Here is a 24,101-nt window from a genome sequence, read left to right as displayed (position 1 = left end):
GATTCTCTGATCATTTGCCCTTGGCTGTGCTTCCAACCTACCCACTTGTGAGCTTACATTGTTTTTCCATATTTCGCTGGTAAGTTTACACAGAACCGAAACATGATTAGGCCATCAATTCTCCCTTCCTGACTCTGCATATCTGCAAGAGTTGCAAACTCTACTCTATAGTTCAGTTATCTTACTTGTGCATGGAATTGGAGTTGGAAGTTTAAAAACATTTTAACCCATTACATTTCACAGTGTGCCTTAGAAGTGTTAGTAGATTTTGCTATTTTTTTAATTTGATAAGAAATAAAGCCATGTATTCTTGAATATGAGTTGTTTAGTTCCAGTGACAAGGACCTAGAGTAAGCAACACTGTATTGGTAGTTGGGTAGAGAAGATTAGAAAGAAAACTGCAGCCTCGGAGTGACTTTTACTTTCAATTTTCTTTATATTATTTTAAGAATAATGCTACAGTCTTGCATGCCTAACACAAATACAGTTGGCATATATGAAGCACCATTATTTGCAGTGACAAAAGGAAATTAAAATTCCTAGAGAAATAACACAATGAAAAAAGGCACTCGTATTCATTCACCTCTGATTGAAGTTCTGGCAGACGATGGAAATTTTTCATTTGTATAAACTAGAATAAATTAAATATTTTCTTCAGATGGAGTTTCAAGAGTTATTGAACATTTGTAAATACATTTATGTATTTTGGCAGTTGAATAATTAATAATCAGTAATAATAATAGTTTTTGTGCTTGAAGTGGAAATTCCTAGGTCCGTGAGGTTTGTTTGAGTCTTAAAAAAAGACCAGAACGGAGTGCTTGACGAAATTTACAACTGAGGGAACAGTTCTCTCATTTCGAATAATATGTCCAATGTGTATATTTAAGTTGGCCTCTAACTACAATATCAAAAGGAAATATATAATCTTAAAGTGATTGTTATATAATAAAGCAGATAACCACTACACACTTGCAAGAGGTTTTTTTTTTAATTTTTATTTTTATTTGCTTTATTTTACTTCGCTTTTTGTGCCACTTTTGCCTAATTTGCGAAGATGGGGATGAGTGATGATATGATGAAATTGATGAATGGACACTCACAAACATCCAGGATTCAAACCCGGGACCCCTGATGCCGTAGTGCGATGTGCTAACCACTCCACCATGGGGCCGGCTGTAAGGGTTCTTAGGTGCTTTTAAGTACTAATTTGTATTGCATATGTATATAATATCACAATGGTAACTGTGAAATGAAATGATATCCAGTTGCTTGTCTAATCCCAAATGTCACTGCAAACCCCTGTTATCTTTTAAATTTTTCCTATGAGGCTATCATTTAATATTGTTCTTGATTTGTTCACATGATTTAAACAAATTTTTAAATATGCAATTCTTTCTTTAAAGACAAGAACCATCAGAATAATCCAATCGTATACATTAATTAATCTATTCAGTTTTTCTGAATATACATACTGTTTATGGATTCTAACATTCCATATTTTAGATTCCAGAAACACTATTGTGGTTGGTCACTTGTAATAGTGATTATCCATTTGTGAATACATATAAAAACTGTAAAGGGTCATTCCATTTTCAAATCAAGGAATAAAAATTTTTTGAACCTTTAGGATTCAGATTTTTTTAAATATTTTTTTGTTTATTCATTGCACCTATCAAGAGGACAAAAACTGCCAAATTTCAGTTTTTTTTTTAGCTCTTAGTTTCTGAGTTATTGATTTTCAAAAAAGCAAAAATCCCATTTTGACATTTTGAAATCTTTAAATAGCTGTAGATAAAAAACTATTTGACCTAGAGAGCTCAAATTGATGTCATTCTCTTCTGCTTTTAATGAACTTTAATTTGAAATGCAACTTGGCTGTGCTGTTTGAATTTTGTAATTTTTCAGAAACCTGAAAAAACGTTTTTTTTTAAATCTTAAAAACATCGCTTTTAATTTTAATCACAGAATCAGTCCATTCCATAGCCGCAGTGTTAATGTTGTAAAACTAAGTTAACAACAATTCTTCGGCTACTTTCCTCCCATTTTCACATTCTGCTCACTGTACAGCAACATATTAAAAGTCATATTTACTCAAGAAACCATATTTACTGTCTCCATGGTAATGTAGTGTTAATTTCATTGCCTTGTAATAAAGAGATCTCTGGTTTGAAACAGTGGTTGAGATCCCACTTTAGACTGTAGGTTCAATCCTCAATAGCCTATTTGTGCATGAAGTGGACTTAAAAACAAAACTAAATAAACCATATTCAGGTTAATAGATTTACTAATTGAAGTTATTATAATACATTATGTATATTCTGAAAGAAACACTTATAACACAGGTGAAATATGATTCATTTATTAGCATCCATTCAACTTTACGAAAGTTTGTAATTGTCACATTGTACATGTACATTTAGAATACATCTATAAAATTATAGGCATAATATAATATCAAATACAATAGATAGTATGAGATACAAGATATCGTATAAATAAAAGATAATAAATGCTTGCTCAATGATATTTTCTTTATTTATTTTATTCATATCAACATTGATAGAACTTAGTATATCTCAAGGAGAGATATTCTGCACTTCCCTGATTCACCATTGAGCACCGGTAACAAGTGTTGGAAAGTTGGCAGAGATTCAGAGCATAAACAAAATTACCTTGGGGAATATGTAACACTTTAAACCAGGGTGGATAAAAATCATGATTTTTATTTAAAAAATCATTTTTGTTGATTTTTTTTATTTAGATTGGATAAAAAATAGGGTGGATAAAAATCATGGTTTTTATTTTAAAAAATCATTTTTGTTCATTTTTTATTTAAATTGGATTTTTTTATTTAAATAGATGTTTTGATTAAAAAAAGACACTTAAAATTGCTTGCATGGTTTTTGGCACCATGCACATAGGTATATGTAGTTTATAGAAAGACTTTTTCTAGTAAAGGACCCTGTAAAATATTTGAACAGTTTGATTAAAGCAAATAAAATATATACGTGAACATACATTTTTCTGATACTGTAACTACTATGTAAATGTTTGTTGAGTGTGTTAATGAAACTAATAATAATTTCAGTAAATTTTCTTCCAGTGAAAATAAAATATTCTGGATGTACTCTATAATTGTAACTTAAAATATTAACTTAAAATTTTTTATAGTCTTTGTAGCTGAATTTTGGAGATTTTTTAATGATAGTTTGAAAAAATATCGGCTGCCATGTTTATTTACAGTTTAATGATAGCTATTGACAGTATTTATGGTTTAACATGATTAGTATTTTGTATATTTTTCTACACAAAATGTTTGCTATTTTTGCCCATAAAATTATTGAATTTTAAATCAAGAGAAATTTTAAATCACGATTTAAATCAATCCACTCTGCTTTAAACTGAAAGGTAATGCAGAGTTGGGTTCCAAGTGAAATATTTTGTCCTCCTCTCATTACAGGTGTGCAACATGGAAAACGTTGACCCTCTTGGAATTCACACAGGAGAGTCCATAGTAATTGCACCCAGCCAAACGCTTACCAACAGAGAATACAACATGCTACGAACAGCTGCCATCAGAGTGATCAGGCATTTCGGTGTCATAGGGGAGTGCAACATCCAGTATGCTTTGAACCCAATATCTGAAGAATATCATATAATCGAGGTATTGACATGTTTTCAATTTGCAGTGTTGCTATTTAATAATTACCCTTGCTTTTTAATTTGTATTTAAATTGAAGTATCATGTTTCAAGTTTGATTTTTTAAATATTATTCCTAAGGCTGAACTGAAAGTGTAACAAAAGTTTTCCAAAATGCCGATTTTGCTTTGAAATATTGAAGAATTAAATAGCCAAATCCAGTTTTAACACTCGTGCAAAATAAATGAAAAGCTTCAATTGCATAATTTCCAGGATGTGTGGTGCAGCACTTTTATGGATCCTGTGAAAGCCCAAAATGCCAGAAAAGTACAAGGGTCACTATTTATATTTTGAGCCTTGGCAACACTGATTGAAGTTAGGCATGATTTGACGTTTGCACGGAATCGTCTGGCATTATTGACCATAACGTACTTCAAATGTTTTGTCAATAGCTTGATTTGTGTTGTTTATGTTGCCTTGGAGATTCCGCGACGACAATAAAATGGAATTAACTCGTGAACATTTTCGTGCGATGATTTTTTACGATTTTCGACGTGGATTATCAAGACAAGAGTGCATCGATCAACTTACTTCCACATTTGGCGATGAAGCCCCATCCTTTGCCACTGTGAAACGCTGGTATAACAAATTTAATCGTGGCCGCCATTCGCTCACCGACGAGATTCGCGAAGGTCGTCCAAAATCAGTTGTTGTTCAAGAAAACATTGATGCTGTGCAAAACCTAATACTGCAAGATCGTCATGTGACATACTGTGAGATTGAGGCAACCATAGGCATTAGTTCCACCAGCATATATAAAATATTACATGATCATTTAGCTGTGAGAAAGGTATGTTCTCGTTGGATCCCACACAATTTGACAAAAACTCAAAAAGACGCTCGCGTCAATTGGTGCAATAAATACAATCGTGGTGCTTCAAAAGACGTATATAAGATTGTAACAGGTGACGAATCATGGATATATGCATATGAGCCGGAACGTAAACAGCAGTCGACTGTATGGGTGTTTCAAGATGAACCCAATCCAACAAAAATTGTTCGCGCTCGAAGCACATCGAAACAAATGGTCGCCTGTTTTTTCGGGAAAACTGTTCATGTGGCAACTGTGCCTTTAGAGGAACGTAGAACGGTCAACTCTGAATGGTACACGACAATTTGTTTGCCAGAGGTCTTCGATCAAATACGGAAAACAAACAAACTCCGTCGGATCATTCTTCATCAAGACAATGCCAGCTGCCACACATCTCGTCTAACAACCGACTTTATGAACAGTCAAAAAATCGAATTGATGGGTCATCCGCCGTACAGTTCTGATTTGGCACCCAATGACTTCTTCTTGTTCCCGAATGTCAAGAATAAATTGCATGGACAACGATTTTCGTTGGCGGAAGATGCCGTTGATGTGTTCAAAAACCATATTATGGAGGTGTCTCAAGAAGATTGGAAAAACTGCTTTGACAAATGGTTTGAACGAATGCAAAAGTGTATTGACCATAAAGGAGAATAATTCGAAAAAGAATAAAGCAGTTTTCAATGCCAGATTCCTGTTTTTTCATTGTTAGGCTCAAAATAAATAGTGACCCTCGTATCAGTACATAAATTCCAAAATTATTCCTGTTTCGTTGGTGTATTTATTTTGTTGATCTTACAAGCATGCATTGATAGTTCAAATACTCGAAGAAAAATGTTATGTTAATCAAAGGTAATACAAAATATTTTATATATATACACTCCTCACAAAAAGTTTGGAATATTATTCTATTAGGCACAACAAATTTGAAATGTTATTACATTAGGCAATAGGTCATAGTCACAGTGCCATACGTCGGCGAAAAGATGGGAACGTCGACCACCTATCTTCTATCTTCTATCTATCACCTATTTTCTAATGTAACAATATTCCATACTTTTTGTGAGGAGTGTATATATATATTTTTTTTTGCAAGTAAAGATGCATTTTTTCAGTTCGGTATGACTTAATATGACCGGATTCCTCTCCGATTTTCTTCATATTTGACATACTTACTAAATGAGGCCTGCTAATGACGAATCTGAAGTTAAAATGTGTCGGAAACGTCTAGAAATTGCATAATAATTGCGAAATATAGATATCTCTGTGTTATTACTTTACAAAACATAAAATTCAAGTCGAATTAGGGTCCTCCCCATGTCACAGTCGTAGAGTTCGTCGCCTTGTAATCATGGGGTGCCGGGTTTACCTGGTGGAGGCACATAGTGGTTCAGATTTCACTTTAAACTGTAGGTCCAGTTCCGATTAGCCTTACTGTGCATAAAGTAGACTTAACCAACTCAAATTGAATTTAAAATACTTTGGCGCTGTGTACAATTTCAGACTAGGGTCTAGATAGAAATTGGGTTTGCCTTACTTCCTTTCCATAAATCTTTGATGACTTGAAAATTAATGGGCACGAATAATTTTTCAGTTGTATTTGTTATAGTTAAGAAATGGTATACTGTGTGCTTTCAATTCAATTTTCTTTGAGGGGGATACAAACTTCCCTGGTAGGGATAAAAATAATTTCCTTTTGCGGGGATAAAATGTTTTGTGGGGGTGAAATCCCCACCATCCTCCCCTCATTAATTCGCACACTGACTCCCACCACATCAGCAGACGTCTTATGCAGCTGGGAGCATCGAATTGACGCGTGTATTCAAGCAGATGATGTGCATATTGAACATGCACTCTAACGCATTGTATTTGTTTTGCTATGAAACCTGACTTTTGCTCACCCTGTATTTTATCTTTGGATTCAGGTAATGTGAGGCATTCTTAACAACTGTATGGACTTTATAATCAAACCTATATGTTTTTTTTTAACTGCAGTTGAAGTAATATGAAAAAATTGAAATATTTTGCATTTACAGGTCATGTAAACTGTTAACTTCATTTTGCATGTTACTGAAAATTTAAATCTCCATATTTACAGTTTTTTCAGGTAACGTGCCATAATTACAGGGCAATGCAAGGTTCCATTGTGTAAAAAGTGTGCACAATCAAAATAGATTAATTGTTTTTAATAGGGATGGGACCGATTAATCGGTACTCTATCGGTATCGGCAGATATAGGCATATCGGTGTATCAGTTTATCGGTAAAATTGCCGATTATTTTACCGATCCGATATATCGATAAATATCTTATAATTTAGTGCAAAATTCTGCCATTTTGTTGTAATTTTTATGGATAATTGCCATGCCCTACTTTCTGAAAAAAGTAAATGTCTAAATATTCAACTTCTTTTGCATTGCAATCAGCTCGAAACACACATTTATTACGGAGATCAATGAAAATTTCAGGATGGTCTTCAAGGACTATTTCTAATTTTATATCGGATCGGTAGAATATCGGTTATCGGTATCGGTAAATTTTATATCGGTACTGTATCGGTATCGGCCAAAATTTCATATCGTCCCATCCCTAGTTTTTAATATTTTTAATTGTTTGTCGTTAATTCATTCCTACTTTTAGAATTATGAAGCATTTTCTTATGTGATGATAAACTTGATTTTTCTTGGCAACATCTTTTCCTTTCTAGGTCAATGCTAGATTGTCTAGAAGCTCAGCACTTGCTAGTAAGGCTACGGGATATCCTTTAGCTTATGTTGCTGCCAAGTTGGCACTAGGTGTCGCTCTCCCAGAAATCAAGAATTCTGTTACAGGCTCAACAACTGCCTGTTTTGAGCCAAGTTTGGATTACTGTGTAGTCAAGGTGCCAAGGTGGGATCTCAGCAAATTCAACAGAGTTAGCACAAAGGTAATAGTTACAAACTTACCAGCATGAAATGGTAGTGTATTCCTACCCCCTCTCCCTAAGTTTTGAGTAATTTCCCATAGTTTGAGATTTTTCTTATGTATTGGTACCTGCAGACAATATAAACAGCTAAAGTACTTCCTAATTTTTTTCAAGTTTGGAATGTGAACACAAGTCCTATGTATTCAGAGTATTCATGGATTTGTGATTTTAAATTTGAGTTTGTTATTTGGTGAAATTCTTTAAAAAACTTAAATTACTACTTGAAAATAGGAGCGATTTTAACTTTGTAAAGTATTTAATAACAACAAGTTAGATACCCATGAGCTTCTTCAAATAATTACATTTTGGGTACTGTTCCATTGGTTTACGTATATCTATTATTTCGTAACCCGGATCTGCTGTGCTCCCAAAATCAAGGGGTTTCTATCAGCCGACAGATTCCCAAACCACCAGAGCACTTTACACTTCTATTACCTAATATGCACCTACAACCTATAGGGCTTGCTCAATGGCTCCTCACGGAGATATTTATTTACACTCCTCCCCTTCTCCATATATACAAGGTTCCATTATAGCTCCAATACAAATATGTTCCAGGTTGGCTTTTGCTCTATTACAAAGGCATGCACTTTTCAGGACTTTGCTCTACAAGTACACTATTTATCATAGTTCTAAACCTCCCCTGTCTTATCACGCAGGAGTTCCTACATGCGGCATTCATAAGAGCAAACTAGGTGCTCAGCGTGCTCCAACAATATATTGGAATTGACTGTAACTTGCTGTTATTTCAACCTCAAAGAACCTCAGTTGGTGTGTGTGTGTATCTCTCCCGAACGAGTCTGAAATAAATATTTATACCTACAACAAAACTGGCCTGCTTCCACCCACTATGACGAAGGCCCTTTTGTTAGTTGCTTGAGTGAAACTAACATTTGAATTCCTGGCTACCGAGTAAAAAGCAACCCTGAAAGAGCATATACTAACATATATAATGTTGTACATAAATTTTCCCATTTCACAACTGTGTGCATTAGAACCACACAGCGGTACCTAACTCTAACTGATGCATTTTATCAGCCTCATCTCAACTTAAACAGAAATATGTTTTGAAATTGTTATTTAAGAATTATACTGAATAATATGGAAAATGTCTACAGTAGCTGATGTCTCTTCCTGTTGCTAACATTTGCCTGTCTTGTCATTGCTGTATTGTGGTTTTTACGCACACAGCTGGAAAATGGAATGTATATGTATAAAATGCATATTTGTAAATGCTCTTGCCTAGGTTGCCTTTTACCCGGTACCCGGGGAAGCCACCGGTTCTTTTTTCTCTCAACGGTCTCCTGTTTGAAAAGTAACAATAGGGCCTTGCCCCGGTGCTTGGGGGCGAGCCATTTGTCGGAGGTATAAATACCAGGTTCCGACTTGTTACGGATGTCTCAGATCTCAGGAAATTGCCGATTCTCAGATACTCCGATACAAGGTCCGATGAATTAAGACGATCTTTATGGATGCATAGAGATACACAGAGAGTGAGCATCATATGTGTAGGGACTCTGCATGATAAACTGTGGGGGCGGGTTAGTGCTATGCTAAATAGTGCGCTCATAGCTCAGATAAGATGTACTGCACTTAATGAGAGGATGGTGTAGGGACTCCTGCATGGTAAACTGCAGGGGGCAGGTTAGCGCTATGCTAAGTAGTGCACTTGTAGAGTGAAGTCCTGAGAAGTGCATTTCTCTGTGATTGGGTAAAAGGCAACTTGAAGAGGTTGTTAATGGAATGTAACCAAAAGATGTATATACAGAGCAGGGGATGGATGTATGTGTAAATAAACTGTACGTAAAGAGATAACTGTGTGAAACGTTATTCTTTATAACAGTATACACTCCTAATTTATGTTTTATTATTTGTATCTTAGTTTGATAATTGAAATGTCTTTCTGGTGTATGAATATTTATTAACATAATTGTTTACACATGTTCATCATACTGTATTGAGGCTGTGCTCAGATTACAAATTAATTCAGTGAACAAATGTGATAAAAGGCCATCCTTGACAGCATAGTGCTGATCCCTTGTAATCAAGGGGTCTCGGGTACTATACCCAGTGGAGGCACATAATGGTTTATATACTACTTTAAACCTGTAGATCCAGTCTCAGCCCATCTGAGCATAAAGTGGACTGTAAACAAATTTTGACTTCAGATATGACAAAAAATTTACTGTATGAATAGAAGACTGATATTATAATCATGAATTCAGATAACCAAATACACCAATGTGATATATGACAAAATTTTAATTCAGCGCAAATGATGTACCTAACAAATCTTTTGTTGTGCCTTAGAAAAAGAATTTGATACATTGAGGAACAAATATAAATAAAATTTCTCCTTTCTACTCATAAAGACACTATGAAAATGTGAGGATATTTATCAATTAAACAAATTGGTTAATAAGAAATTACCAAACTTCAATTATTAGCAATTTAGATTTTTTCTAGTCTCTTGCAAAATGTATACCTGAGAGTCAATGTCTTATTCTCCTATGTTACCTGGTTTACCGGTTTGAAGTTGTCGGACTTCTATTTTTGTTTGATGTTTAATTTCTATTATATAATTAATATATAACATGTAATAAATAGTCACATATTTATGCTGTATAAAAGATCCAAGATTTTGGTACAAAAACTGCATATTTTGGCCATATTCAAAAGTGGTATATAAAATGGCATTTCAGTGTTAAAATTGTGAATAGAAACCAAAATTTGATTTAAAAACTATGCTTATTACACAAAATTAACATTTCACTTCTAATAGCACATTTATATAGTTATCAGAGTATTAAGTTTATTCCTGTGTAAGGAGTTCATTTTTGCTTCTCAAATATTTACAACTGAATTAATCAATTTTCCGTGATTTGCATAACTTGCAGGATAATTGACCTCGGAAGGTGTCAGGTCAGTAAATAAAGCCTAAATATCGTGTTTAAGAGTTTATTTTGCATTTTGCAGTTCATTTCGCATAATTTTGCGACAAACCATTCACACCTTTCAAAAACATGACAAATTAACATAACAATGTGCTATTTCATATTTCGTGTTTTTGTTAAAAACTAAATATGCATGCTCCTAGTTAAAAATATATAGATAAAATAAGAATTGTTGCGGTAAACTAGGTCAAATTTTCAGAACATGCCACTGCTGAAAGCTTGCTGTATATGCACACACAAAAATAAGTTACCCATGTTTCTTTCTATTTGTTCATCAGACTGATACCTTGTCTATTTGTTTTCAGATTGGGAGCTCAATGAAAAGTGTGGGAGAGGTGATGGCCATAGGGAGGAAATTTGAAGAAGCCTTTCAGAAGGCTCTGAGGATGGTGGACGAGAATGTCCTTGGTTTTGACCCCTACATCAAAGCAGTTTCTGATGAGGTGAGAGATGTTATTTTTTTACCCCCTACTTTTCCACTTCATCCTCTGCCATTTCCAGGCTCCAAATTATTTATCAGCATCAGTGAGTTTTTTTTTTTTTTATTTCCACTGCTTTTCCTCCACTTCCCCACCTCCCTTTCTCTTCTTTCCACTGGCTTCATAATTTGTTCTTTCCATCTTGTTCAGGTAAAAGCTAAAGTTCCCCGTACACATTACACCATGCTCCAGCTGCCTTTATTCCCCAGTGTTTCCGTCAGGTAGCTGTTTATTTGAGGTTTGGTGAACCTCGGAGCTGCTTTATGTGGGGCCAAGGCTGGAAAAATTCCAACCTTAAAACACCCACCCTGGGATTTGAACCCTACTGACTAGACCACAGCGGCTCCTATCTTGTTCAGGATGCTCCTCTAAATCTCAGACGAATTGGTTGATACTTTAAAGTTTTGCCCAAGGGATGAGGGAGAGCTGGTAATTTGTAAATGATTATTCTAGAACCGAGCTGATATCACTTCGAACCGATACCCAAAGTGATGCCGTTACTTATACTGATTCCACCAATATCGATAACAATGCAAAATATAAATGTTCAATGTTAAACTGTAAAGGTAAAGTTCCCCATGCATATATCCCCATGCCATGAAGGCACATTTTGGGAATGTGGGGGTCAGGCCTGTAGCTAGAACTGATCTCCAGGGGGGGCTCACGGGTTATCAGGGGGGGCTCACAGATTATCAGGGGGGGCTTTGTAAACCAAGTCCATTTTTCAAAAGTTTAACAGTATTAAATGAAGGTAAATTATGTGTGTCGGGAGTCATTAAGTTAATTTAAGATATAAAAAACGTAGAAATATCATACAAATACTACAGTTTTTTTCTATATCTTCTAAAACATCTCTTGAAGTGTTAATGACTGCTACTGACACCATCCCTTCATACACACTCCATACTATTTTTGATGATACAGATATTTATCATACATGTTAAAAATGTATGATATTCACTTCAATCATAGTGCTTATCGTACATTCCACCCCCGGCCGAAGCAATAAAACTTCCATTCGTTCCCAGATGTGGAAGGAATTTGGATAATGACGTCAAAGTCACAGATTTCTGTCAAACGAGAGGCTGCAACAGGGGCAGGGAAGGTATAGATATAGAAGACTCCCTATGAAGGATCTTTCTAAAGTCTAGAGAATCTTCTAAACACTTGCCGCTGCTTAGACTTCTGCTCAGAAACAAGATGAACGAACGAAGTTGGGAACAAAATAATATATTGTGTCTACATTTTTACTCTTCACCTCAAACAAATTAGAATACAAAATAATTTCACCTAATGTCCAGGGGGTTTGCGGCAGTGTCAGGGGGGGCTGGGGACCCTGCCAGGGGGGCTCAGCCCCCCTGGCCCCTGCCTGGCTACGGGCCTGGTGGGGGTAGGGTCCCACACATTCTCGATCTCGGTCATTTTGGAGGTGATGTGATCAGCATCATGCTCAGACTGCCTTTACATCCCCCCTACCCATTGATTTGAGGCTGGGTAAGTCCTCAGAGCCACTTTATGTAGGAAGAATTCCGACATTAGGTCACCCACCCTGGGAATCGAACCTGGGTCTCCTACACCCTATCGACTAGACTACCACAGATGTAAATGTTAAACTGTTAAAGGTGCAAATTTAAAGTAATCGAACGAAGCGTTCACAAACCTTTTATGCAGATTTTGGCTTCAGTATTTGAATTTATGACTGCTGCATGTGGGGGGACACAACTCTAGATTGTTGTGGCAGCTATATCGAGCACAATAGACCATAAACATGTTAAAATAACAAAATGGTTGTTTTGTTTTCGTTAGTTTTTACCTTCTTTTGGGCTAAAAAATGATTAATTTTGTCCCCAAAAGACACAAATGGGTGCTAATGATCATTTTAGGTCTAATTTGTGACTTGAACATCTAAAGCCATTTTTTTATTTCTTCTAAACATACAAAATAGATGTATTTCCCTAAATTCCATGGTCTAATAATGAGGGGATTAATTGCATGCCATATACATGAAGGACATCAAAATAAATGTTTCCAAGTGATGTAACTGTATACTTTTGTATTTTCAGGAACTGGAAAGTCCAACAGACAAAAGAATGTTTGTTCTGGCTGCAGCTCTTAAGGCAGGCTACAGCATTGAGCAACTTTACAAACTCACCAAGATTGACAGTTGGTTTCTTTACAAGATGAAGAATATAATTGAAGCTCAGGCAAAGTTGGAATGCCTTACGCAGTATGAATTGACAAAGGGAACATTGTTGCATGCAAAGCAGCTTGGCTTTTCTGACAAACAGATTGCTTCTTTTGTTAAAAGCACAGAGTTAGCTGTGAGAAAGCAACGAGAGGAGCTTGGTAAGTGCCTGTTTATCCCTCCAAACGATGGTGTGACCATTTTGTCTTGGTTCAATTTTGTTTTCAGAGAAGTAGTGGTCACTTTCATGTGATGATCACTAGATTGTCTGTATAAAGGTTTTAAGGGTTTTGGTACTTTGTCACTCCCCTTAATCTGATTTCTGTGATTTTATAGGAGAGGAGGTGCATAACCTTTCTTTATGTTGCCTTTTATGAGTGCAGGAAAACTATATGATTAATTTGAATATTTATTGCTTTAATATTGATTTAATATTTATCTGCTTGTGTGTGCATACAGCAGGGTGTCTACAAGTCTGAAAATCCTGGAAAAGCCAGGAAATTTAGCTTTTCTGGTAAAGTCGTGGAAATGTCAGGGAAATTTACAGTGTTTCTGGAAAAATCATCGCATGTGTAGTAGTGCACTAAGAGTCGGGTTTTGAACAATGAAAAAATGGACAGGGAAAGAATTTTATATTTGTTGTGGACAAACTATACTTCAGTTTGGTATACTGGTAGTTACAGCAAAAATTGCACATTAAATGCTCTAGGAAAAGGAGGCCATGTTTTGAACTATTTTCATGTAGAAATCTGCTACAGTAATTCACTATGGTATGTATGTCCCACTTTCTTGTTGCAATTTTTGGGTTGTGTTTGGTTGATGTTGGGGTTAATATTACTAAATTTTTACTTTAATTATGTATTATTTGTGCTATATTTGTTACGATTTTTTGTATAAAAAATAATTGTTTACCATTAGTCAAAATGTGGTAAGTAATACATAGAAGCTCACTCCTGATGCACCTATGAAACAGTCAATTTCTGTTTAGTTTTCCTCCTTATTAATTTGAACATGTGAAATGAATATGCTATAACTTGGTTAAGTGGGATTGTAAGTCTGGTGTTCAGCTAAAATGTATTGGCCTTCTTACATATGTATGATGGATGCAATTAACAAAGGTGGGGAAGAAGATAGGAGAGAAAGAGATGAAGGCCCTGTTGTTTGCTGATGACTTAGTAATATGGGGGAACAGGGTAGAAGAAGTACAGAGACAGCTTCATAGTTGGAATGAAGAAATCAGAAGAGCATGAATTAAATTCAGTTCTGGAAAGAGTGAGGTGCTCATAACAACAAGAAACAGAGCCAGAAATGAAACAAGAATAAAGATGGACACAAAAGAGTTGAGGGTAGTGGAGAGCTTCAAATATCTAGGAAGCATAATTGTGAGAAGTGGAAGAATAGATGAGGAGGAATTAATATGTTTTCCATCCCATAAAATTAGCGTCCATAAATATTTTGCTAAATTGCTTACATCTGCGCAATCATAAAAAAATACACTTCAATATTTTGTTTCTCAGGTCCCAGTAGGTTAACAAAAGTATCCTTAACGTTTAAATTTAGAAACCTCAAAATTGCGGTGGGGGGCAAATGCCCCCTTTGCCAAGTTACGCCTATGTACAAATCGGATCACAGGAATAAAATAGGCCTTTCGGGCAATATGCAGGCAAAAGTGACCATCACTCGTATGAAAATGTTGGTATGAGTTACACTCTTTAATTTTGTTTGCTTAATTTTTTTTTTCATAAAAGAAAGAATATTGGAAAATTAAGTATTAGTTTATCTCGCAATGCATCTTGGTATTCTGATTGGATCTTTCTTTTTTTCCAGGAGTGACTCCATTTGTCAAGCAGATTGATACAGTAGCTGCCGAATGGCCAGCCAGCACAAATTACCTGTACTTGACATACAATGGCACATCTCATGATTTAGTTTATCCAGGTGGATACACAATGGTAATAGGTATGGATGTATAATTTTCTTCTCAAGTAGTACACTTAATGTCTATTTATGTTGTAGATATTCAGGTATGGTATTCCAATGTAATTGTGGTGCAACAGCCCTTGAGGCCCAGGGCCTGACTAGTGACTGTCCGCCTCACTCCCACATGCCTGAAAAATGTAAAAATTAAAGGTTCCACTGTATGTACAATAGCTAAAAATCACATAATTACTGATTATTATATCTGTACATGATGTTCATTTGTTCTAGGAATGAGGTAGATTAATCTGTACTCTAATGGCATTACCAATAAAGGTGCAGCAGTGTGTTAGTTCTCAGTAATATTAACAGTCCAATATTTCACTAAATAGCTTGTCGTTTTGTGCAAAATTCTGTCATTTTGTTAGTATTTTTTATGATTTAAAATCCATAAACAATGATTTTGTATCATAAATGTCCAGATATATAATTTATTAATGCATCTGTCATCTGGTGACTTTCGTTAAATAGTTGAATGGCATTCAGGTTCTTGGCAAAACATTTGCAATTTTATATCAGGTTGATAGTATATAGGTTATCGATTATTATTGGTAAATTTTCAAAAAAATTCAGTCCATTTGTATGTCATTCTTATTAGTTGTTGCATTAGTTCTTATAACAACCAAGAAACTGATTGAACTATTAAACCAGAAAAGGGAGGTTTGTACAGACAAATTTGGTGCAGACCATCTTTAGATGTGTGTTCTATAACAAATGATTACTTGTTTATTTTGATATGAATGTGAATTTGAATATTATTGACAGTGCAACATGTTACTCATACAAATTCCTTGCAGGTTCTGGAGTATACCGCATTGGGAGCTCAGTTGAATTTGACTGGTGTGCCGTGGGATGTCTTAGAGAACTTCGAAAGCTTGGGAGGATGACAATTATGGTGAACTATAATCCAGAGACTGTCAGCACAGACTATGACATGTGTGACAGATTGTACTTTGACGAAATTTCTTTTGAGGTTAGTAAATAATTAAATGTTTTATGTGTACCTCATTTCAGGGTGGCTACTTGCCGGGAATTCCTTGAATTCTGTGAATTATTGGTTTCGGGAATTCTGTGTGAATTCTTTGTGAATTTTTCTCCGTAGACGTGAAAAATTGCAATGTTCATTAAATCCATGTCCCATTGAGGGTATCCCCGATGGCGCAGTGGTAGCGTCGTCATCTTGTAAGCAAGGGGTCCCAGGTTTGATACCTGGTGGAGGCACATAGTGGTTGGGATCCCACTTTAAATTGTAGTTCCAGTCCCAATTAGCCTTTCTGTGCATAAAGTGGACTTAAAACACCATCTCAATCAATCAAACCATATCCCATTGAATTTACACATAGCTCTGAGGCAAGTTTTTAACAGATTAGCTTTTTTATTTTTATCGAGGAAGGAAAAGAAAGCTAAGTGGAAAATAAAATTGAATTCTCTCGATCTGTATTACTTTGTTAGTAATCTATCTGATGGATGGAAAATTATTGCAAGATAACATATCCTGAAGTTGAATAGGTAAATTTCAGTTCGAAATTCTTATACAATTAACAATTTTTCGTACATTAGTATATCCCGCAACATTAGTAACTTGTGTTTGTAGATGTATTTTGAGTCTGAGTAAGTGAAATCGCAAATGTAAACTCCGCACCTTTGAAATATATATATACACCATTTATTTGAATTGATTTAGAATTTTTGGATACATTGGAAGTATATTTGTGTGTGTGTGGTGGGGGGGGGGGGTTGGTGAGAGGCGGTAATATGTAAGGTTGAAAAGGAGAAAACATCTTCTAGTGACCTTGAATTTTTGGAAAGTTCACCTTGAAAACCAGGAATTATACTTGAATTTTATCATGGTCCTAGAATGGCCACCCTGCATTTGCTTGCATCTATGTCCTGAAAATTGTAACAAAAGTTGTTCAAGACATTGTTTAATATTTATGGGCAAGTATTCCAATCCGATTATAAGCCTATATTTGCCAATTTTGCTTCAAAATATTCAAGAATTGAGCTAAAATTGCCATGAAGGCATATGGGGTGATGTGGAGGTAGAGCTCCACATATTCTTGATCTCTGCCATAGTTGGGATGATGTGATCAGCATAATGCCCGGTCACCTTTACCCCCCCCCCCCCCCCCAGTATCCATATATACGAGGCTAGGTAGGCCTGACTTCGCACAGAAACAGGGAAATGACTGGAAAAATTCCTGGTCAAGATCACCTGCCCTTGGATTCGAACCCAGGTCTTCTGTGTGCTCTACCTACTGAGCTACCACAGCTCCAATATTCAAAAATTACAACAGAATACGTATGAAAATATCTGTTAGGCAATCATCAGTTTTGCACACAATACTGGTACAAAATAAATAGAGAACTTTGAATTTTGCATAATTTACAAGATAATTTCTGATTGAAAGTGTCATGTGGCATTTTTACAAACCCCGCAAAAGACAAAAATGCTAGAAAAATATTGATAACTAAAATCCAACGGATACTTGCTGATACCAATTCACTGACATAGGTGTGAGTATTTGATATGAATGTATGGTATTTGATAAAAGTGAAACTGTAAATTCAGTAGAAGACAAGTTGACAAATAGTGAAGGGAGATGGAAAGCTAATTTCTGAAGATAGAATTATATATCTAATGGCTTATCACTCATAAATGCGTTCTGCGCAGAGAGCCCTGATCGGATGGCTGCCGAGGAACAATATTACACATGTATGCTTGGAAGCAGACAGTTCTGAGTTACTCCACATGAGTTGTTCTGTTGACAAGACGATGAAGTGGTGTCTGCACAGTACAAAAGGAAAAATCAGAGAAGAGAAAACTTAACATCCTATTTTAACATCCTTGGTTTCTGCATGTCCATCAAGAAATAGCAAACAGGTCTGATATTCAGGATGCATTCGGATCCATGGTGTGTTGCAGTAAATGCAGTGAATATCTTCAAGGTTCCTACTTGTCTGGAAAACCTGGAAATGTCAGGGAATTTGGCTTGTCAGGGAAATGTCGGGAAATTTTGCAGATCGTCTGGAATTTGCATGCATTTTGGAGTCTGCAAGATAAAAAGTTGCAAAATGAACAATCAGTTCACTTCCACTTTTGGATTCAATGTGATTTAAGTTTTGATTTTGCACGAGGTCCACAAAAATGCAGTGCGGCACTTTCAAGTAGTCTAAAAATTATGCAAAATTTGTAGTTTCTTTTAATTTTGCACAGCTTTGTGTGGAAAAAACTTAATTTTGTGATAACATAACATGTAATTTAATATTCTTATGTCAATCTTTAATATTTTAAAGTAAAAATCTTGGTAAATTGGTGCATATAATTAGAATGGAATACTTATACACTAATATTATTCAATATTTTAAACAGCTTTTAATTAGTACAATTTTCAAGTATCTGTATCGTTGGGAATTGGTGAGAGTATCAGCATCGGTATCAGTTCAAAGTGGTATCGGTTTAGCCGTACTTCTAGTTTATCTATAGGGGCCTTCCTGATAGCGCAGTGGTAGCATCGTTGCCTTGTAAACAAAATGTCCTGGGCAGTAGCGTATACTGGGTTCAAAACCTGGGCTATCTCTTCATATCATAATGTTCAATTTGGGAGGATCTTTTTCGTTCAATTTCTTGGATTTTAAGGTGATGTGACATTGCGATTAAAAATACATACATTACAATTTACTAATAATTATAAAAATATTTTGGTTTCATTAATATAGAAACAATAAGGACAACATTTCAAATATTTCATGGTTATTTATCAAATATAGAGGCCCATATTGTGAAATATTTATGTAGGCCTACGTGAGAGAATAAAATATATGCGTATAATAAACTTCTTACCTTGAATATTTAATTTGAACAGGAACTCCATTCTTCTCTTGGCGACCTCTATGGTAAAACTGTTATTAGCACAGCCCACTACGATGCCAGGGGTCCCGGGTTCAAATCCAGGCATGGATGTGGGTATTCATTCTTTGTGAATGTCCCTTCATGAATTTCATCGTATTGTCACTCATCCTCATCGTCGTGATTAGCTAAAGTGGCAGAAAAGCAACGCAAAATAACAAATCAAATCCATCCATCTCTTCTTTGCGATGCCAGAGGCACGATTTGAAGCTTATCCTCATGCAAAAGCCGAGTAAATTGTTTCGTCAATAGTTCGTTAATTATATCACTCATTTTTGTTCACTTCAAGAGATGCAGCACACATCATTCAAAACGTATATACGTAATTCACTCACTCAATACACTTAAGAAAAGCCACGCAGTAAGAAACCTAATTTTCTTAAACTTTCTTCAACGTGATTTCCACTCACAAAATGCCCTTTGTCATCTCCGGCCAGTCAGTCTACCCCAGCCAGTCATAAACAAAGCATCAGAGGGGTTGAAAACATCGTAAAGCGTGTTTGGTTGAAGGTCAACGGCCTGAGAGTTCTGCATGTGTTCGATGGGACAGTGTTGTTTTGGCCTAGAGGACAAATTCCCTCTCACATGCCAACCACTCTTTTCCCGTTCCTGTAATAGATGTTTCGTTCCAAAATTTCCCTTACCTGGGAAAAATCCCATGCTGGTTAGCGAATTGGCATCGCTGTAAGGTTTTATCGCTGTTGTAAAGTGAAGACTTCCCTGTCCACACTTGGGTTTGGAAGCTACTACAAATATGTCACCGACCGCTTTCAGGTGCTGGTCGGGAAGGAATTTAACCGATGAAGCCTGGTGGTTGTTTTAAAGGAAAGGAGTCCATCCCCACGTATAGAGCGACCACAAGGGTAAAAACCTTGGACAAAAAGTCCCCGTGCAGTTTTCCCTTCTTCTAGGGATGTGATGAAGCTGAAAACTTACCGATGCCGATTTACTCACCGATAATTTTTAGAACCGATACCGATGCCAATATTTAACCGATTCCGATACATAAGATTATTAAACAGAAATGGGATGTTATTTTCAGCATGACAAAAATAAATTTGCTATGTACATTTCTATTGCATATCATATGTATATACATATATATTCTCAAGAGATGCGAATGTACATTTGCATGTACAAAATGTTATGTGAACCTTTAAGAAGAACATGGATTCTCAAGAGATTAAACATTAGTACACAAGCAGTTCTTTGAAATGCAAAATGGATTCCTGTTCTGCCAGATTCAACTTCAGAAACACGAGATTTGGAAACACTTCAGGAAGTAACCTACTTCTTCTCTTATCTCAAATCTGTTCAGCAACACTGAACACTCAATCACTGAATACTGATGCAGCAGGTATGCCCAAGTATTTTCTCAGCACTTGCTTCAGGTTTGAATATTCATTTTTGAATTTTCAATACAACAGCAGATCCTGGTTCGGCAGTGTACTGTTTTATTTCCGATTTATAGTTAGGTTGATCCTCTGAATGAGTTTGCAATAATTTTATTACAAAAACTCTACAATAATGACGAATCATAACCAAATTTTCAATAAATCTTACAAAACGAGAATATAAAACTTATTAGAAGGTAAAAACTCTAGTATAATCTGTACCGGTTTAAATATCGGATTTTTGCCGATTCCGATACCGATGCCGATATGTCAATTTCGGCCGATTTTCATACATCTGTAATCGGCTTCGGCACATCCCTACCTTCTTCCATTCAGCTCGGGCCATAAGGAAGCATGGTCCCCTCCCCCTTCCCCTCCTCGCGGGAGTACGGTGCACAGGAGTCGCGGGTTTTATAGTATCGTTTTCTCCCGTGGTCGTTATTTGGGAGTGAAGCATCAGTCACATTTGCTAGTCTATTATTTCCTGTCTTTAATCTGGGCTTCGGCAATAGCCTAGAAAGCCTAGAATATACACGCCTGGCCCTGGGTTCGATACCTGGTGGAGGCACATAGTGGTTCGGATCCCACTTTAACCTCTTAACTGGGAAATTTCCTCGTCGAAAGCCCAATCTGCCCTGGGAATTTTTGTTGATAAATTGATGAATTTCGTAAACCAATATTTTAGTTAATATTTCTGTGCTCCATGGCATACCATTTAGGTATTGTTTATTCTTTTATTGGTCCTTGTTGTACTTTTTACAATATGCGAGATTTACAACTACAATATATCTCGGATTTCCTCGGCAGGAAAAACACGCCGTCGCTTCCGATTTGCCTGAGCCATTATTGCATACGCGATAGAACTGAACGTCGGGCTGTGTTCGTTGCTTCCCGCTAACTCTAACGGTTACAACAGTCTGGAAGTCAGAGACATCTGGTGAAACAAAGAAGAAAGTAATTTGACGAAGTATCTCGTCATACACAACAGATATCAGCAGTAAGAACATGAGAACGTAGTATCCCGTCATGCCCATTATAAATCAGTAGAGCCAGAACGGAGTATTACGTCATACCCAGTTAAGAGGTTAAACTGTAGGTACTGTGCATAAAGTGGACTTAAAATACAAACTCAAACAAACAATTTTATCTATAATAGAACTCTGCCCAGTGTGTGTGTACATTTCTCTTTAGAAATAATCTTGTTAATTTTTTAACAGGTTGTAATGGATATTTATAATTTGGAAAACCCCGAAGGCATAATTCTTAGCATGGGAGGCCAATTACCAAACAACATTGCAATGGACCTGCATAGACAACAAGCGAGGATTCTGGGTACCTCTCCTGAATCAGTGGATGGAGCAGAGAACAGATTCAAGTTTTCAAGAATGTTGGACAGAATTGGAATCTCACAACCAAGGTAAAGAACTAATTATTATATTTAATCCCTTATCAGTTTCGATGACTCGCTGCCACCCATCACAAAAGTAACTTTTTTTGTAAATGATGGCAGAACGTCATCGAAATCGATAGTGTTTGTGCTAGGACTTTTATTACTGGCAATTTCTTATATATTGATACAGTACACTCTATACAAATCTTGAGTAGAATATGTGGAAAATTATCAGTCATTTTTCTCAATGAATCTGCAATTGATGTTTTGTAGTTTAGTATTTGTATGTTTTAAAAAGTATTTTATGGAGGTGTGCAATTGTCAAAGTTATAACTGAAAAATATTAATACAGTGTGTCCGGCTTAAAAGTACAATAATAGAAAATTTTATAAGTTTTAAGTTTATTAAGATATTTCCGTAGAGTTTTCTTCTACCTATAGAGTAACTCAAAAAGTTTTTTTTTACATATCTAGTACACCTCAATATGAGTACCATTAGTTGCTCTACAGATGTCCAACCTGTATTCAAGCTCCGCCCATGTGTTGTTCAGCATTACTGGAGCCACATTTCAGATTGCAGCACAAATGCGATGTCGTAGATCAGGAAGGTCACTTTAACAGTCGGTCTGAATTCAAACTCAGTATTAACACAATAGGAAGCTATGATTCTATATTGAAAAGGAAATTTCAATTTACATATGCTGATAAATAGTTTTATACTCAAACAATTATAAATAATTTTATAATTATTATATTGATTAAAAAATAACAAAAATTACAACAGAATCAAATTATGCATTTATAAACAAGAATATTTATAACATATAAGTGTTATTTATAAGAAGCAAATATTTATATTACTATCTTTTTGAGATAAAGTAAGTCCTCGTTTTTATAATTTAGCAAACATACATTCCACCACTGAGCATACTCAACATGCCAATTTCCTCATCCAGGCCTTCTACAATCCTGATCTTCAGTTTTCAAAACTCAGCATCTAGCTAAATCACATCCAAATGTTGAACATATGTTTTGTCACTTTATATAACTTTCCTTAAAGTATTCATTTGAGGAATAGTAGCATTTATAAGCTTGCTTGTTCAGGAAGATGAAAGCAGATACATATTCACTGCTTCAAATTCAACATGACATATTTTATACATGGGAGTGCCATTCCACAACTTTCCAATCTTTATTTTAAAGATTATATCATAATCAAAGTTCACTAAAGATTCATAAAGGGCTTCTATATAGCTTAAGCGTCCAAGTTATTATCAAATTGTCAAGTTTAATGCTTTAAAAGGGACAATAATTGTACAAATATGTATCAATGTCATATTGCTATATCTGTACTTATCTTTGTTCCATCATGAGATTCCTTCTAAAGTCACAGACAACTAGTATCAGAGTAACTAGTTCAAGCCCGATTTTTTAGTATGTGTTATCTTCAATTGTTTTTTAATATTTTTGTCAATAAGTGCTTAACAGCTTGAATGTTAGTGTAGTAAATGTTAGGGATGGGACGATATGAAATTTTGGCCAATACCGATAAAGTACAGATATAAAATTTACCGATACCGATAACCGATATTCTACAGATCCGATATAAAATTAGAAATTGTCCTGGAAGTACCTGAAAGGTTCACTGACCTTAAAAAATGTGTGTTTCAAAGTGACTGCAGTGCAAGAGAAATTGCATATTTAGACATTTACTCTTTAAAAAAGTAGGGCATGGAGATTATCCATAAAAATTACACCAAAATGGCAGAATTTTGCACTAAACTATCAGATATTTATCGATATATCGGATCGGTAAAATAATCGGTAATTTTACCGATAAACTGATACACCGATATGCCTATATCAGCCGATACCGATTAATCGGTCCCATACCTAGTAAATGTACATATTTGTTCTGTTACAGCTATTTTACAATGTATATCACAATATACTTATATAATATTTACAATTACCATTTTTTGAATGTTGATACAAAATACCAAGAATGACATCATATTTTACATTGAACAATTATAAAGAGTTGACCTTTGTATATAAACCTTGATGCCAATGCAAATGTACATAATTTCAATAAATTTAATTATAAATTTGAATGTAACTTATCTTGCTTGTCTGAAAGAACAAATATGATAGAAGATATTTGTTTTTCATTTTGTCAGTCAAAAATAACTGTTATGAATATGAATTCAAAATATTGCACAATTTGATACTTTTGTCATGATATGCAAATTGGCTTTTTTAAACATCATACTTAATAAAATTAGTTTAAATAGTAATTTCAGACATGTAATTGCATTATATGAATACATTTTGAGCA

General features: G+C 35.4%; 1 protein-coding gene across 1 annotated transcript in view; it reads left to right on the top strand.

Annotated features, from left to right (window-relative positions):
- The window catches only part of r (carbamoyl-phosphate synthetase 2, aspartate transcarbamylase, and dihydroorotase rudimentary), a 228,192-nt gene that overhangs the window by 70,994 nt on the left and 133,097 nt on the right, over positions 1 to 24,101 (top strand). Inside the window, exons 9-15 of the mRNA XM_083130942.1 lie at positions 3,461 to 3,664; positions 7,218 to 7,436; positions 10,735 to 10,872; positions 12,972 to 13,254; positions 14,921 to 15,052; positions 15,868 to 16,043; positions 21,592 to 21,791. Coding sequence (XP_082987068.1) covers positions 3,461 to 3,664; positions 7,218 to 7,436; positions 10,735 to 10,872; positions 12,972 to 13,254; positions 14,921 to 15,052; positions 15,868 to 16,043; positions 21,592 to 21,791 — 1,352 coding nt within the window. The remainder of the gene's footprint in view (positions 1 to 3,460; positions 3,665 to 7,217; positions 7,437 to 10,734; positions 10,873 to 12,971; positions 13,255 to 14,920; positions 15,053 to 15,867; positions 16,044 to 21,591; positions 21,792 to 24,101) is intronic.

Source organism: Lepisma saccharinum, chromosome 1 (genome assembly GCF_977018435.1).
Source record: "Lepisma saccharinum chromosome 1, izLepSacc3.1, whole genome shotgun sequence".
NCBI lineage: Eukaryota > Metazoa > Arthropoda > Insecta > Zygentoma > Lepismatidae > Lepisma > Lepisma saccharinum.
This window is presented reverse-complemented; position numbering and strand designations above follow the sequence as displayed.